Raw genomic sequence first — 15000 nt, 5'->3', positions numbered from 1 at the left:
CTGGCCTGTCATGTTGAGACCAGGAAGAAGACGAGGAGGAAGAAAAGGAGGAAGAGGAAGAGGATGAAGAGGAGGAGGAGGGGGAAGGGAGAGGGAGGAAGAGAGAGAATAGGAGAAGAACAAACAGAAGATTGAAAAGTAACAAAAGAAGAAACAGAAGAAGAAACAGAAGAAAGAAAGAAGACACAGAAAAGGAAACAGAATAAAGACGAGCATAACATAACATAGTCCAGCAGTATATTGAGAACGCCTCATCCGATCGTCTTGAAACTTTCAAAACAGGTTTATCCCATCATCCTACTGCCCCTCGTGTGTGTGTGTGTGTGTGTGTGTGTGTGTGTGTGTGTGTGTGTGTGTGTGTGTGTGTGTGTGTGTGTGTGTGTTCACCCATTTCCACTCACTTTTTTGTGTTGGGGTCGAATCTTGCCTCCTATTACCTTTTACTTTTCATCCATTCTACTTACTAGTTTCTTGGGTACTGTCATACTTACTCTTGAAGCTATGTAGGGAGTTTCTCTCCACCACTAACACATACAATACTTAATACTTGACTATTATCCTGTAACTGACGTAATATGAACACTCAACACACCGGATAAAACACTAAACGTAAATACACACAATAAACACAGCAGATAAAAACACTAGACAGTAGTGTGGATGAGCACTGGACAGTAGTGTGGATGACCACTGGACAGTAGTGTGGATGACCACTGGACAGTAGTGTGGATGACCACTGGACGGTAGTGTGGATGACCACTGGACAGTAGTGTGGATGACCACTGGACAGTAGTGTGGATGACCACTGGACAGTAGTGTGGATGACCACTGGACGGTAGTGTGGATGACCACTGGACAGTAGTGTGGATGACCACTGGACAGTAGTGTGGATGACCACTGGACGGTAGTGTGGATGACCACTGGACAGTAGTGTGGATGACCACTGGACAGTAGTGTGGATGACCACTGGACGGTAGTGTGGATGACCACTGGACAGTAGTGTGGATGACCACTGGACGGTAGTGTGGATGACCACTGGACAGTAGTGTGGATGACCACTGGACAGTAGTGTGGATGACCACTGGACGGTAGTGTGGATGACCACTGGACAGTAGTGTGGATGACCACTTGACAGTAGTGTGGATGACCACTGGACAGTAGTGTGGATGACCACTGGACAGTAGTGTGGATGACCACTGGACAGTAGTGTGGATGACCACTGGACGGTAGTGTGGATGACCACTGGACAGTAGTGTGGATGACCACTGCACAGTAGTGTGGATGACCACTGGACAGTAGTGTGGATGACCACTGGACAGTAGTGTGGATGACCACTGGACAGTAGTGTGGATGACCACTGAACAGTAGTGTGGATGACCGCTGGGCAGTAGTGTGGATGACCATTGGACAGTAGTGTGGATGACCACTGGACAGTAGTGTGGATGACCACTGGATAGTAGAGTGGATGACCACTGGACAGTAGTGTGGATGACCACTGGATAGCAGAGTGGATGACCACTGGATAGCAGAGTGGATGACCACTGGACAGTAGTGTGGATGACCACTGGACAGTAGTGTGGATGACCACTGGACAGTAGTGTGGATGACCACTAGACAGTAGTGTGGATGACCTCTGGACGGTAGTATGGATGACCACTGGACAGTAGCGTGGATGACCACTAGACAGTAGTGTGGATGACCTCTGGACGGTAGTATGGATGACCACTGGACAGTAGTGTGGATGACCACTAGACAGTAGTGTGGATGACCACTGGACAGTAGTGTGGATGACCACTGGGCAGTAGTGTGGATGACCACTGGACAGTAGTGTGGATGACCACTGGACAGTAGTGTGGATGACCTCTGGACGGTAGTATGGATGACCACCAGACAGTAGTGTGGATGACCTCTGGACGGTAGTATGGATGACCACTGGACAGTAGTGTGGATGACCACTGGACAGTAGTGTGGATGACCACTGGACAGTAGTGTGGATGACCACTGGACAGTAGTGTGGATGACCACTTGACAGTAGTGTGGATGACCTCTGGACGGTAGTATGGATGACCTCTGGACAGTAGTGTGGATGACCACTGGACAGTAGTGTGGATGACCACTGGACAGTAATGTGTAATATCAAGTGTGAAATGTGATATTCCGGGTGGATTTTTGTAGCTGCTGTAGATTACAACATGGGAGGAACATGGGAGGGGAGAGAGAAACATGGAAGGAACGTGGGAGGGGACAGAGGAACATGGAAGGAACGTGGGAGGGGAGAGACGAACATGGGAGGAACATGGGAGGAACATGGGAGGGGAGAGACGAACATGGGAGGAACATGGGAGGGGAGAGAGGAACATGGAAGGAACGTGGGAGGGGAGAGAGGAACATGGGAGGAACATGGGAGGGGAGGGAGGAGCATGGAAGGAACGTGGGAGGGGAGAGAGGAACATGGGAGGTGAGAGAGGAACATGGAAGGAACGTGGGAGGGGAGAGAGGAACATGGAAGGAACGTGGGAGGGGAGAGACGAACATGGGAGGAACATGGGAGGGGAGAGACGAACATGGGAGGAACATGGGAGGGGAGAGAGGAACATGGAAGGAACGTGGGAGGGGAGAGAAGGATAGGGAGGAACATGGGAGGGGAGGGAGGAGCATGGAAGGAACGTGGGAGGGGAGAGGACATGGGAGGGGAGAGAGGAACATGGAAGGAACGTGGGAGGGGAGAGAGGAACATGGGAGGAACATGGGAGGGGAGAGAGGAACATGGGAGGAACATGGGAGGGGAGAGAGGAACATGGGAGGATGTGATGAGAGATAATTATCTCTCATCACATTATAATTTTCAGTAAACTTGACCCAGCTCTTCCTGCTGATTAAGCTAAGCTGGCAGGATAGACCTCAAAAGCAGCACATTAACAGTGTTGGTACTGTTGTCTTGAAAGTCATGTACGTCCTCCTGAGAGACTGTTGTTATTCTTGTCGTTTCCAGAGGTTTATCACTGTTAACGGCTGTGTTGAGAAGTAAGATGGAACAGTAACTGCCTGACTGTACAAGGGACGATAAAGTTATTGTGAGACGAGCTAACTCACTCTCTCTTTTTTTTTTTGTTTTTTTTTTACACAGGGTTTGACAAGGTTAAGGATCCCTAGCTTTATTGACAGCTATATTACAGGTTAAGGATTCCTAACTTTATTGGCAAGCTAAGAGCTGTTACCTACATCAGCTCTCTCTCTCTCTCTCTCTCTCTCTCTCTCTCTCTCTCTCTCTCTCTCTCTCTCTCTCTCTCTCTCTCTCTCTCTCTCTCTCTCTCTCTCTCTCTCTCTCTCTCTCTCTCTCTCTCTCTCTCTCTCTCTCTCTCTCTCTCTCTCTCTCTCTCTCTCTCTCTCTCTCTTCGTTTCCAATTCCCTCTTTGTATGTCGTGGAAGGATTAACTTCTAGATTTCCCACGAGTTAATAATTTTTTTTTGGTGGGGGAGGGGATAACAGATAGCGTCAGTATATAGCTAAAAATCATATCTCCCTCTACTTCTCTCTCTCTCTCTCTCTCTCTCTCTCTCTCTCTCTCTCTCTCTCTCTCTCTCTCTCTCTCTCTCTCTCTCTCTCTCTCTCTCTCTCTCTCTCTCTCTCTCTCTCTCTCTCTCTCTCTCTCTCTCTCTCTCTCTCTCTCTCTCTCTCTCTCTCTCTCTCTCTCTCTCTCTCTCTCTCTCTCTCTCTCTCTCTCTCTCTCTCTCTGTTAAGTGCGAGAATCTGCCAAATTTCACTCTCCGCGCGAGCTGCGGAAAGTAACAATGTTTATTACTGATAGTGAGAACGACGCATTTCCCACTTGAAATGAGATCAACGCTGTGTGTCGACGTCCCGGCGTCACCAGCAGAATTTCTCACCCCGACGATGTTTTTTCTTCTCGCTCTTGGTACTGACGTGCGAAACGTCTGTAATGTGTTGTGCACTGACTGGGGTCGCTGTGCTTGCCTGCGTGTGGTTACAGGGGTCGATTCACAGCTTCTGGCTCCGCTGGAAGGTTAATGACTGCAGGTGGGGTGATTAGAGGCAGTCAGTCCCGTTGACGTTAACATTAAGAATTACGGAATTTTAAAGACTGCGATTAAAAAAAACCTTTGTATAATGATCATGATGACGATAATGATTATATATATATATATATATATATATATATATATATATATATATATATATATATATATATATATATATATATATATATATATATATATATATACATGATTTCCTTTAATCCTTGCTTTAGGTATTAAAATATTCTTGACTGGTGACAGGCAGGTAACGTGCATCCTTAATGACCCTTCCGTGTAGTAGATAGGCTTGAAACCTCACTAACCAACACTTCCCAGTGTATGAACATACACACAACGAGAGATATACACCTCTTGGCGTGTATACACTATGCGATACACACCTCGCGGATGTACATACCCGGGGGAGACTCCTCGCGGATGTACATACCCGGGGGAGACTCCTCGCGGATGTACATACCCGGGGGAGACTCCTCGCGGATGTACATACACAGAAATGCACGCGCCTGGTGGGTGTACACACAGACACTGTACAATGCAGGGACGATCAATACAGTGTCTGCAAGGCTGCACTTCCGTGTTCCTTCATTTACCCCAAATGAATAATTATGCAACGGCAGTGAAGAAATACAACGGTTGCTTATTGTCAAATATACTAACATCGGGATAGCTGTATATAATTAATTCGAGTATATATACCGAGATGTATATATTTATATATGTATTGAGAGGTGCTTAGCTCTCAGTGTGTGTGTGTGTATATGTATATGTATATATATATATATATATATATATATATATATATATATATATATATATATATATATATATAAATATATATATATATATATATATATATATATATATATATATATATATATATATATATATATATATATATATATATATATATATATATATATATATATATATATATATAATATATATATATATAGATCTCAGAAGTGTATGACCCCAGCTATGTATGACCTCGGTGGTTGGGGTGACCTTACCTAAGTAACATACATAAGACAGGTACACAGAGGTCAGACCATCTCTCATTCCTTCATGGACACCTTATTGATCTGGCGTCTGTGTCCTTGTTTGTGTCCTTGTATGTCTTTGTCCCTGTATGTTTGTTTGTGTGCTTGTGTGCTATGTTCTCTTCTGTGGTTGTTCAAAGCCCCGTCTCTCTCCTGTCTTCCTAAGTCACTTTATACCTGTTCTCATAGCTATGTATGGATACCACCTTTATTACTTTCCTGTCTAGGTAGTTCCACTTCCTGGTCACTCTGAGGCTAAAGAAATACTCCCCACCATCTTTAACTGCGTGCTGTGCCTCCCTGGTGTGCCTGTTTCCCATCTATCAAACAGTATATCCCCGACCATCCTATCCCTCTGAGTATTTTGTATGTCGTTATCATGTCGTCCCATATTTTTTGATTATCTAATGTCGTCCGATTTAGTTCCTTTAGCCTTCCCTCACTGCTCATTCCTCTCAACTTTGGGACTAGTATACTTGCAAACTTTGGGATTTTTTTCAAGTTTCTTTATATTCTTTATGAGATAAAGATTCCATTCCGGTGCTGCAAAAACCAAGATGAACAGCCGAGAATGATTCTGGAGATTTTTGAAGATATTCTTAGAGTCTCAAAACAAGAATTATTTGCAGAGGTTATTCTGCTAAAGTGAGTCTCCAGTAATATGCTTGGCACTCTGCTCACCCCTAAGCCTTTCTCACTGTTTCCGAGTTTTCTTACTCCTTCCCAACTCTAACATCCTTGCGTTTGTTGAGGCTGGATTCCAGTAACCGCTTGTCTGACCTATCTTGCAGTCTGTCCAGGTCCATCACTGGCCTTCATCCTCTCCAGCTTTTGTTCTTCTCACTAAATATACATAAGTTTCAAAGAGGGATACATCTGTGTCTTCCGCTGTGTCACACACATAAACCAGAAGCAGTTCTGGTCTTAATACCGATCCGGTCAAAACTCTCCACGTTTAAATCTCCCAGTCTGACTTCGCGGGCAGTCACTGTCTCCTTCCCATAAGTTACTCTTTGATTCATCAAAACCTCGCACTGAGGATAGGAACCTCATGACGACGTTTCGGTCCATCCTGCACCATTGTCAAGCCACAACTAGGACGAGAAAAAAGTAAAGCCAGGAGACAGGTGCGAAATTTAGGTAAATTGTTCCAGTTACGGTTCTGTGACTCTTCAGAACATGCAGTTCATTCTCTTTAATTTCCGCCCGCTCCTTGTGTTTTTGCCCCCAGTTTCTCTGTGTTTGCGTGGTTGTAAACACTGTCTGTGTGTGTGTGTGGGTGGGGGGAGGGGGTTGTCTACACACTCTCTCGAAAATACCGTCAACATTATACAAATTTAAGCAAAATATTCCCAGACATGGGGAAAATTCGAAGTATTTATGTGGAAAAAATTAAATTATGCTTCACTATCTCAGCAGTTTGTCTGACCGACCAAGAAATTAAGCAGTTCTGGCCATCTCTCACACCAGCAGATAAAAATAAATAAAATATTTAAAAATATATAGGAACATTATCACATTTCATTGTGTGTGTGTGTGTGTGTGTGTGTATACTTACCTATTTGTGGTTGCAGGGGTCGATTCATAGCTCCTGGCCCCGCCTCTTCACTGGTCGCTACTACGTCCACTCTCTCCCTGCTTCATGAGCCTTATCGTATCTCTTCTTAAAGCTATGTATGGATTCTGCCTCCACTACTTCACTTTCCTGATTGTATGTGTGTGCACACGTGCGTGACGGACCACTAGTAGCCAGTATAACCATATGTTCCCTTCCTTGCTTACCTTGTTTACCTTGTTTACCTTGTTTACCCACCTGAACCCTCGGTGTAAACAACGTGTGGGTCCCAGCCAAAATTATCCCCATCTCCTGAGTCACTTCCCCTTTGCTCAGTACACACAAGAAACACAGACATCTGCCCTGGATGCTTTCTCTCTCTCTCTCTCTCTCTCTCTCTCTCTCTCTCTCTCTCTCTCTCTCTCTCTCTCTCTCTCTCTCTCTCTCTCTCTCTCTCTCTCTCTCTCTCTCTCTCTCTCTCTCTCTCTCTCTCTCTCTCTCTCTCTCTCTCTCTCTCTCTCTCTCTCTCAGCTCCAAGAGTTCAATCAGTGATCTTGTCTCTGAGGAGAGGGGGGCCAACAGAAGCGACCAATTTAGGTTCATCATGATAGCTGTTTGGAGGCCTGGCATCGAATTCGGTTATTTAAATTACCTATTCTCAGAGAGGTAACATCCTCGCTCTTGCATAATGAACATCAGCTACTGTCAAATCAAAACGTGTTCACTATAGTCCCACTGAAACCTACATCTGCTAAATAATAACGTGGTTGGAGCGATTCACAACTACAAACTAAAGACGAAACCAAGCGACGTTTCCGATTTAATATAGGTGAAAATAATTGCCTGTACCTATTTTCAGTGTCTGGATTAACTTTAAGATGTTGATTAGTAGTTAGGAAGTCGTGCTGGAAAGCAGAAAAGTCTTCAAATGCCACTTGAAAGGTCTTCAAGACACCACGGTAGAAATAAGGCACGTTCTCTGACACGCAACACTGACACGCAACACTGACACGGAAAGATTTTCGCAGCGAACATTACCGAGCTACTAACAAAGCTGTGTCGGAAATTGCACGTCGAGTGTAAGACACTGGCGCCCTATTACCCGTTTATTGCACTGCAAAACACAGACTGAACTACTGAAGGAAATGTTTTTGTAAGATCACCAGCAGAAAGCAGGATGCTGTCCTCTCACACACACACACACACACACACACACACACACACACACACACATATATATGCAATAAGATCACAGTAAACAGGTGATTTCAGAATATGCAAAACAACCACTCTGAAAGAATAGAGAAATTCCAAGCGCTTTCGTGACTACTCACATTATCAATGTGAGTAGTCACGAATGCGCTTGGAATTTCTCTATTCTTTCAGAGTGGTTGTTTTGCACATATATATATATGTGTGTGTGTGTGTACGTGATTGTTACCACAGCCAAACACCACGGACGTGCATGTATGTGTACGTGAATGTTTGTTATCGGTGTTTTAAAACACCTTCCTTGAAAGTGGATCAATGGGGCTGGCGGAAGGAGGTAAACTACGCAATGTACGCCCAAAATAACAACTCTTGAATATTTAATACGCAGCGGTATGTAAAGGTACACAAAGTGAATCAATAAGAACACGAACAATTAGTGTAAGAGAGTTTGGTTGGTTGCTTTATTAGTTTTAAAGCCCATTGATTACACCAGGGTCATTAAGGCTGCGTGTCACCTGTTCACCAAGAATACTTTAATTCCAATCGAAATTTAAGTAAACTAGCATTGTATATATACCTAGAGAGGCAAATATACACTATATACGCTGAGGGATAACACCTCTCTCAGTATATACACTAACAGATATAATAACAATAATTATAATAATAATAACAATAATTATAATAATAATAATAATAATAATAATAATAATAATAATAATAATAATAATAATAATAATAATAATAATAATAATAATAATAATAATAATAATAATAATCTTTATTTGTACAAGGTATACAAACCATAGCTGACATCAGTGACATACTACTATATAGAAAGCCACTTGTTATACTTAGCATTTCGGGCAAATTAGGTCAGTTTTGTCCCAGGATGCGACCCACACCAGTCCACTAACACCCAGGTACCTGGTAGGTAAGACACATAGGCAACAGTTAGGCAATTTTATTCCGAAACGTTTCGCCTACACAGTAGGCTTCTTCAGTCGAATACAGAAAGTAGGCAGGAACAGTAGAGATGTGAAGACGATGTAATCAGTCCATCACCCTTGAAGTCGTAGAATTTGAGGTTGTCAGTCCCTCGGCCTGGAGAAGTTCAGTTCCATAGCCAGGAACTGTCCTACCTACCAACCTGTCGGTATTGTATACCATTTTGATGTTCACCCAGGTACCTAACTATTACTAGGTGAACAAGGACAGCAGGTGTCTTAAAGAAACGCGTCCTAATGTTTCCACCTGTCTCGGGGATCGAACCCCGGACCTCAATGGACATGTCAGGTTATAAACACTGAAAAATATCCATCTCTCTCTTTTCATACTCTGGAAATACACATCTCCCGGTGTATACACTGAAATATAAACACTTCAGTTTACCAACACTTCTTCGCCACCACCAAAGTCACCACCACCACCACCGCCACCACCGCCACCACCGCCACCACCGTCACCACCACCACAGTCACAATCACCCCAATTATCACCACAATTACCACCATAGTCAAAACCATAATCACTACCACAATCACCACCAGTACAGTCACCATCACAATCACCACCAGTACAGTCACTATCACAATCACCACCAGTACAGTCACTATCACAATCACCACCAGTACAGTCACCACCACAATCACCACCAGTACAGTCACTATCACAATCACCACCAGTACAGTCACCATCACAATCACCACCAGTACAGTCACCATCACAATCACCACCAGTACAGTCACCATCATAATCACCACCAGTACAGTCACCATCACAATCACCACCAGTACAGTCACCACCACAATCACCACCAGTACAGTCACCATCACAATCACCACCAGTACAGTCACCATCACAATCACCACCAGTACAGTCACCATCACAATCACCACCAGTACAGTCACCATCACAATCACCACCAGTACAGTCACCACCACAATCACCACCAGTACAGTCACCATCACAATCACCACCAGTACAGTCACCATCACAATCACCACCAGTACAGTCACCATCACAATCACCACCAGTACAGTCACCACCACAATCACCACCAGTACAGTCACCATCACAATCACCACCAGTACAGTCACCATCACAATCACCACCAGTACAGTCACCATCACAATCACCACCAGTACAGTCACCATCACAATCACCACCAGTACAGTCACCATCACAATCACCACCAGTACAGTCACCATCACAATCACCACCAGTACAGTCACCACCACAATCACCACCAGTACAGTCACCATCACAATCACCACCAGTACAGTCACCATCACAATCACCACCAGTACAGTCACCATCACAATCACCACCAGTACAGTCACCACCACAATCACCACCAGTACAGTCACCATCACAATCACCACCAGTACAGTCACCATCACAATCACCACCAGTACAGTCACCATCACAATCACCACCAGTACAGTCACCACCACAATCACCACCAGTACAGTCACCATCACAATCACCACCAGTACAGTCACCACCACAATCACCACCAGTACAGTCACCATCACAATCACCACCAGTACAGTCACCACCACAATCACCACCAGTACAGTCACCATCACAATCACCACCAGTACAGTCACCATCACAATCACCACCAGTACAGTCACCATCACAATCACCACCAGTACAGTCACCACCACAATCACCACCAGTACAGTCACCATCACAATCACCACCAGTACAGTCACCACCACAATCACCACCAGTACAGTCACCATCACAATCACCACCAGTACAGTCACCACCACAATCACCACCAGTACAGTCACCATCACAATCACCACCAGTACAGTCACCACCACAATCACCACCAGTACAGTCACCATCACCATCATCCTACGTGAGCTGGGACCAGAACATTCGACCCTTTAATAATTTAGAGTTATTGACAACAACTCTGCACTATCCATTCTCAGTGACTCTCCCCCCCCCTCCCTAAATCCCCCTCTTTACCCTACCCCTTCCCCTTTCACCTCCTCTTCAAAAGCCTCCTTCCCCTCTCACCTCCCCATCTTTCATCTCTCAAGTATTTCCATTTATCCCTTAATCTTTATTCAGTAACATAGTTCCTGCATCACACACACAGGAGCTGTGACTCGACCCCTGCAACCACAGATAGGTGAGTACACACACAGTAATGAGGACAAGAGGTCATAAATTTAAACTATGCAAGAATTAGTCAAGAAGGAATATTGGAAGCTATTTCTTCATAAATTGTTTAATAAATAACAGGAACAGTGGACGACTGGAAAAGGATAACTGGAATATAACCACAGAAGAAAGATCCATATCTAACAAAAGGGGTGACGCCACAATCCATTCTTAACAAGAATGACGCCACAATCCATTCTTAACAAGAATGACGCCACAATCCATTTTTAACAGAAGGGGTGACGCCACAATCCATTCTTAACAAGAATGACGCCACAATCCATTTCTAACAGAAGGGGTGACGCCACAATCCATTTTTAACAGAAGGGGTGACGCCACAATCCATTCTTAACAAGAATGACGCCACAATCCATTCTTAACAAGAATGACGCCACAATCCATTTTTAACAGAAGGGGTGACGCCACAATCCATTCTTAACAAGAATGACGCCACAATCCATTTCTAACAGAAGGGGTGACGCCACAATCCATTTTTAACAGAAGGGGTGACGCCACAATCCATTCTTAACAAGAATGACGCCACAATCCATTTTTAACAGAAGGGGTGACGCCACAATCCATTCTTAACAAGAATGACGCCACAATCCATTTCTAACAGAAGGGGTGACGCCACAATCCATTTTTAACAGAAGGGGTGACGCCACAATCCATTCTTAACAAGAATGACGCCACAATCCATTTCTAACAGAAGGGGTGACGCCACAATCCATTCTTAACAAGAATGACGCCACAATCCATTTCTAACAGAAGGGGTGACGCCACAATCCATTTCTAACAGAAGGGGTGACGCCACAATCCATTTCTAACAGAAGGGGTGACGCCACAATCCATTTCTAACAGAAGGGGTGACGCCACAATCCATTTCTAACAGAAGGGGTGACGCCACAATCCATTTCTAACAGAAGGGGTGACGCCACAATCCATTTCTAACAGAAGGGGTGACGCCACAATCCATTTCTAACAGAAGGGGTGACGCCACAATCCATTTCTAACAGAAGGGGTGACGCCACAATCCATTCTTAACAAGAATGACGCCACAATCCATTTCTAACAGAAGGGGTGACGCCACAATCCATTTCTAACAGAAGGGGTGACGCCACAATCCATTTCTAACAGAAGGGGTGACGCCACAATCCATTCTTAACAAGAATGGCGCCACAATCCATTTCTAACAGAAGGGGTGACGCCACAATCCATTTCTAACAGAAGGGGTGACGCCACAATCCATTTCTAACAGAAGGGGTGACGCCACAATCCATTTCTAACAGAAGGAGCGACGTCACAATCATAAGCTCAGTCCCCCATAACTACACAAACAAAAATCGTTGCCAATCTTAACTTAAGAAACAAAGACAAAGAACTGAGAACATCAGGAGTACAAGAAGGAACCCGAGAAAATTCCTTCTCTGGAGGGGAGCTTCTTGACCGCCTGTGTGGGGCTTTTCATCCAAGGAATTGGATCTAGCCTTCCTTGGATCGGCCATGATTACATCTCGTTACCAAAGGCATTGTGTGATACCTACGGGTTTAGTGCCCCTCGCTCTGAATGCAAATAATAATAATGATGATGATAATAATGATAATACTAATAATAATAATAATAATAATAATAATAATAATAATAATAATAATAATAATAATAATAATAATAATAATAATAATAATAATAATAATAATAATAATAATAATAATAATAATAATGAATATTTTGACACATTTGGATATATTAAGAGCAATGACCGCTAACAAGATATCACCGTGGATGATGGATGGCAGAAATGGATTAACTCGCTCTATATAGAGTTTTATTAATTCATGGCTTAATAAAGCTCTATTCGGAACAAAACGTGGTCTATGTAAGACTCTGTAGCAAAGCTTGGGTGTGCAAGGAGTGTGTTGCAGCCACCACCATGGATATTGAAAGATGCAACGAACCGCTTTGCATTGATCTCCAATACTACACAGGAGGAGACATCAGGAGTGCAGCGCCGCACTGTGCTAAGTGCTTGTCGTAACTCCAGAATTCAAGAAGCCAGACGCGATTCTTTAAAAATGGATTAGTATCCCTGACGAGCATCGCATGTAAAGTTGTGTATAACGTAGCGAGAGACAAGCGAAGTACTATGATAACACTCAGATCATCCCTGTGATCCGAAGTCTTGCCTCTCAGAATTAACAACAGGTTGACAAACACATTATACTGGTAACCTGAGGCTGGCACGAATCACCAATCCACAAGTTGGAGGTACAAACAAGACAACGTTTCGGTCTAGGACAGACTGAAATGTCGTTTCATTCATTTTCAATTTGTGGGTTAGTGGTCAAAAAAATGTGAGAGAGCAAATTATGAAACCGTAAAGCGAAGAAATCCTGATCCTCTTATTATATTTGATAGATAAAACCTGTGACTGCCCTCCTTGTACCTACATACTCACACAATAACAACAAACAGATGACGAGCATTTAGCGAGACAGACATTAAGGTTGCCACAAAACAACATATGTACGTTATATGGAGACAGGTTCTCAAGAGGATGAGAACGTTGGTTGAATAGGACTTACCTATAAAGAGGAGGACTTACCCATGACGACAATGACTTGCCTATGACGACGATGACTTACCTATAACGAAGATACAGAGGAGCAGCCAGTCGAGGACGAAGAAACGGTACTTCTCCAGCCAAGGGTACCAGCGGTACACTTGCCTCAGCTTGAGCTCCCTCAATCTCTTCTTTTCATTCTCGTCCATCGCTGCCTCACGCACGGAGACGCAGAGACGTCAGGGAGAGGCAAGGGACATTAGGGACAACCAAGAAGAGGCAACTGGGGACATTAAGAATGATGAGGGAGATTCAGGTAGGGGGCTTCAGGGAAGACCGGGGATAAGTATCAAGGGTGATCAGGGATATGAAAGCAGGGATATCAGGGATGATCAGTGAGACAGACAGAGACATCAAGAATGATGAGAGGCAGGCAAGTAGGGTCATCAGTGTAGTCAGTTTAAACAGTAATTAAAATTATTTATACGGTGATTACAATAATTTATACAATAATTATAAGCTGCTGGGTTCCACGAGCTACGTTTGTTAGGAAGTTAGCAAGGAAACAGAATTAATGGTTAGTTCTGAAAGCAGCAAATTTTCCATTAACATAACAATGTAAATGATTTTTCTTGGCATTAACGTGGGCATTTACAGAAAAAAATAACTGATTAGTTACATGGAAAACGTTCTGATGCTTTTCAGAAAATATTAATTAAAACTTATTTAAAAAAGAATGTTACAAACCCTTGAGTTTTGTCTTCCAAGAAATATGGAATGTTAAGAATATCTCAGGATATTCCGGCTGAAAAGAATATTCATGTAATGGAAAAAATGGAGCAGAGAGTTACCTCGTGTTTGCAGTGTGACTTTCTCCCTCACTGCTGACACTACTGGTTTCTTAAAGGAGTTAAAATGTGTGTTCTTAAGGTCCTGATGAGGAAGTCGAGAACAACTTTGGGTGGAGACTGAGATGTCGCTGTTGTCGTGAAGGAGCAGAGCTCTGAAGAAACACTTGGAGGAGGCACTTGGGCAAGACACTTGTAAGGAGCACTCGTGTGAAACTTTTTGTGGGGGGGGACACTTAAGTGGGACTCTTGGAAGGGGACACACAGAAGAAGGTGACACTATTACTACTGTTAGTGCATGGTGACTGTCACCTCATCCCTCCTCCATGGACCGCATCTTCATGTCACTTCTTAAAACATAAACTGCTTAGCAGCACACAAGTCAAAATCTTCTCTCACATTTCACAGTGTTTGTGGTTCAACTTCCCGCATTTCTTAGGTGTTCTGTTGTCTTTACGGCGGTACACTGACTTCTAGCTGCAGTGTCGGTTCTCTGGTGTATGGTCTTGTCCACACCATGGTTTCACTTAATAATTCGTCCA

At 43.7% G+C, this 15000-nt stretch overlaps 1 protein-coding gene across 1 annotated transcript in view; it reads right to left on the bottom strand.

The window, feature by feature from the left end:
* The window catches only part of LOC128693234 (calsenilin), a 317652-nt gene that overhangs the window by 302305 nt on the left and 347 nt on the right, over positions 1-15000 (bottom strand). Inside the window, exons 1-2 of the mRNA XM_053782755.2 lie at positions 14462-15000; positions 13693-13821 (exon numbers count right to left, since the gene is read on the bottom strand). The exon at positions 14462-15000 is cut by the window's right edge and continues 347 nt beyond it. Coding sequence (XP_053638730.1) covers positions 13693-13819 — 127 coding nt within the window. The 5' untranslated portion in view covers positions 13820-13821; positions 14462-15000. The remainder of the gene's footprint in view (positions 1-13692; positions 13822-14461) is intronic.

The sequence above is a fragment of the Cherax quadricarinatus genome, chromosome 28 (genome assembly GCF_038502225.1).
Source record: "Cherax quadricarinatus isolate ZL_2023a chromosome 28, ASM3850222v1, whole genome shotgun sequence".
Classification (NCBI taxonomy): domain Eukaryota; kingdom Metazoa; phylum Arthropoda; class Malacostraca; order Decapoda; family Parastacidae; genus Cherax; species Cherax quadricarinatus.
The sequence above is the reverse complement of the archived record's forward strand: the minus strand, read 5'-3'. Positions and strand labels throughout refer to the sequence as shown.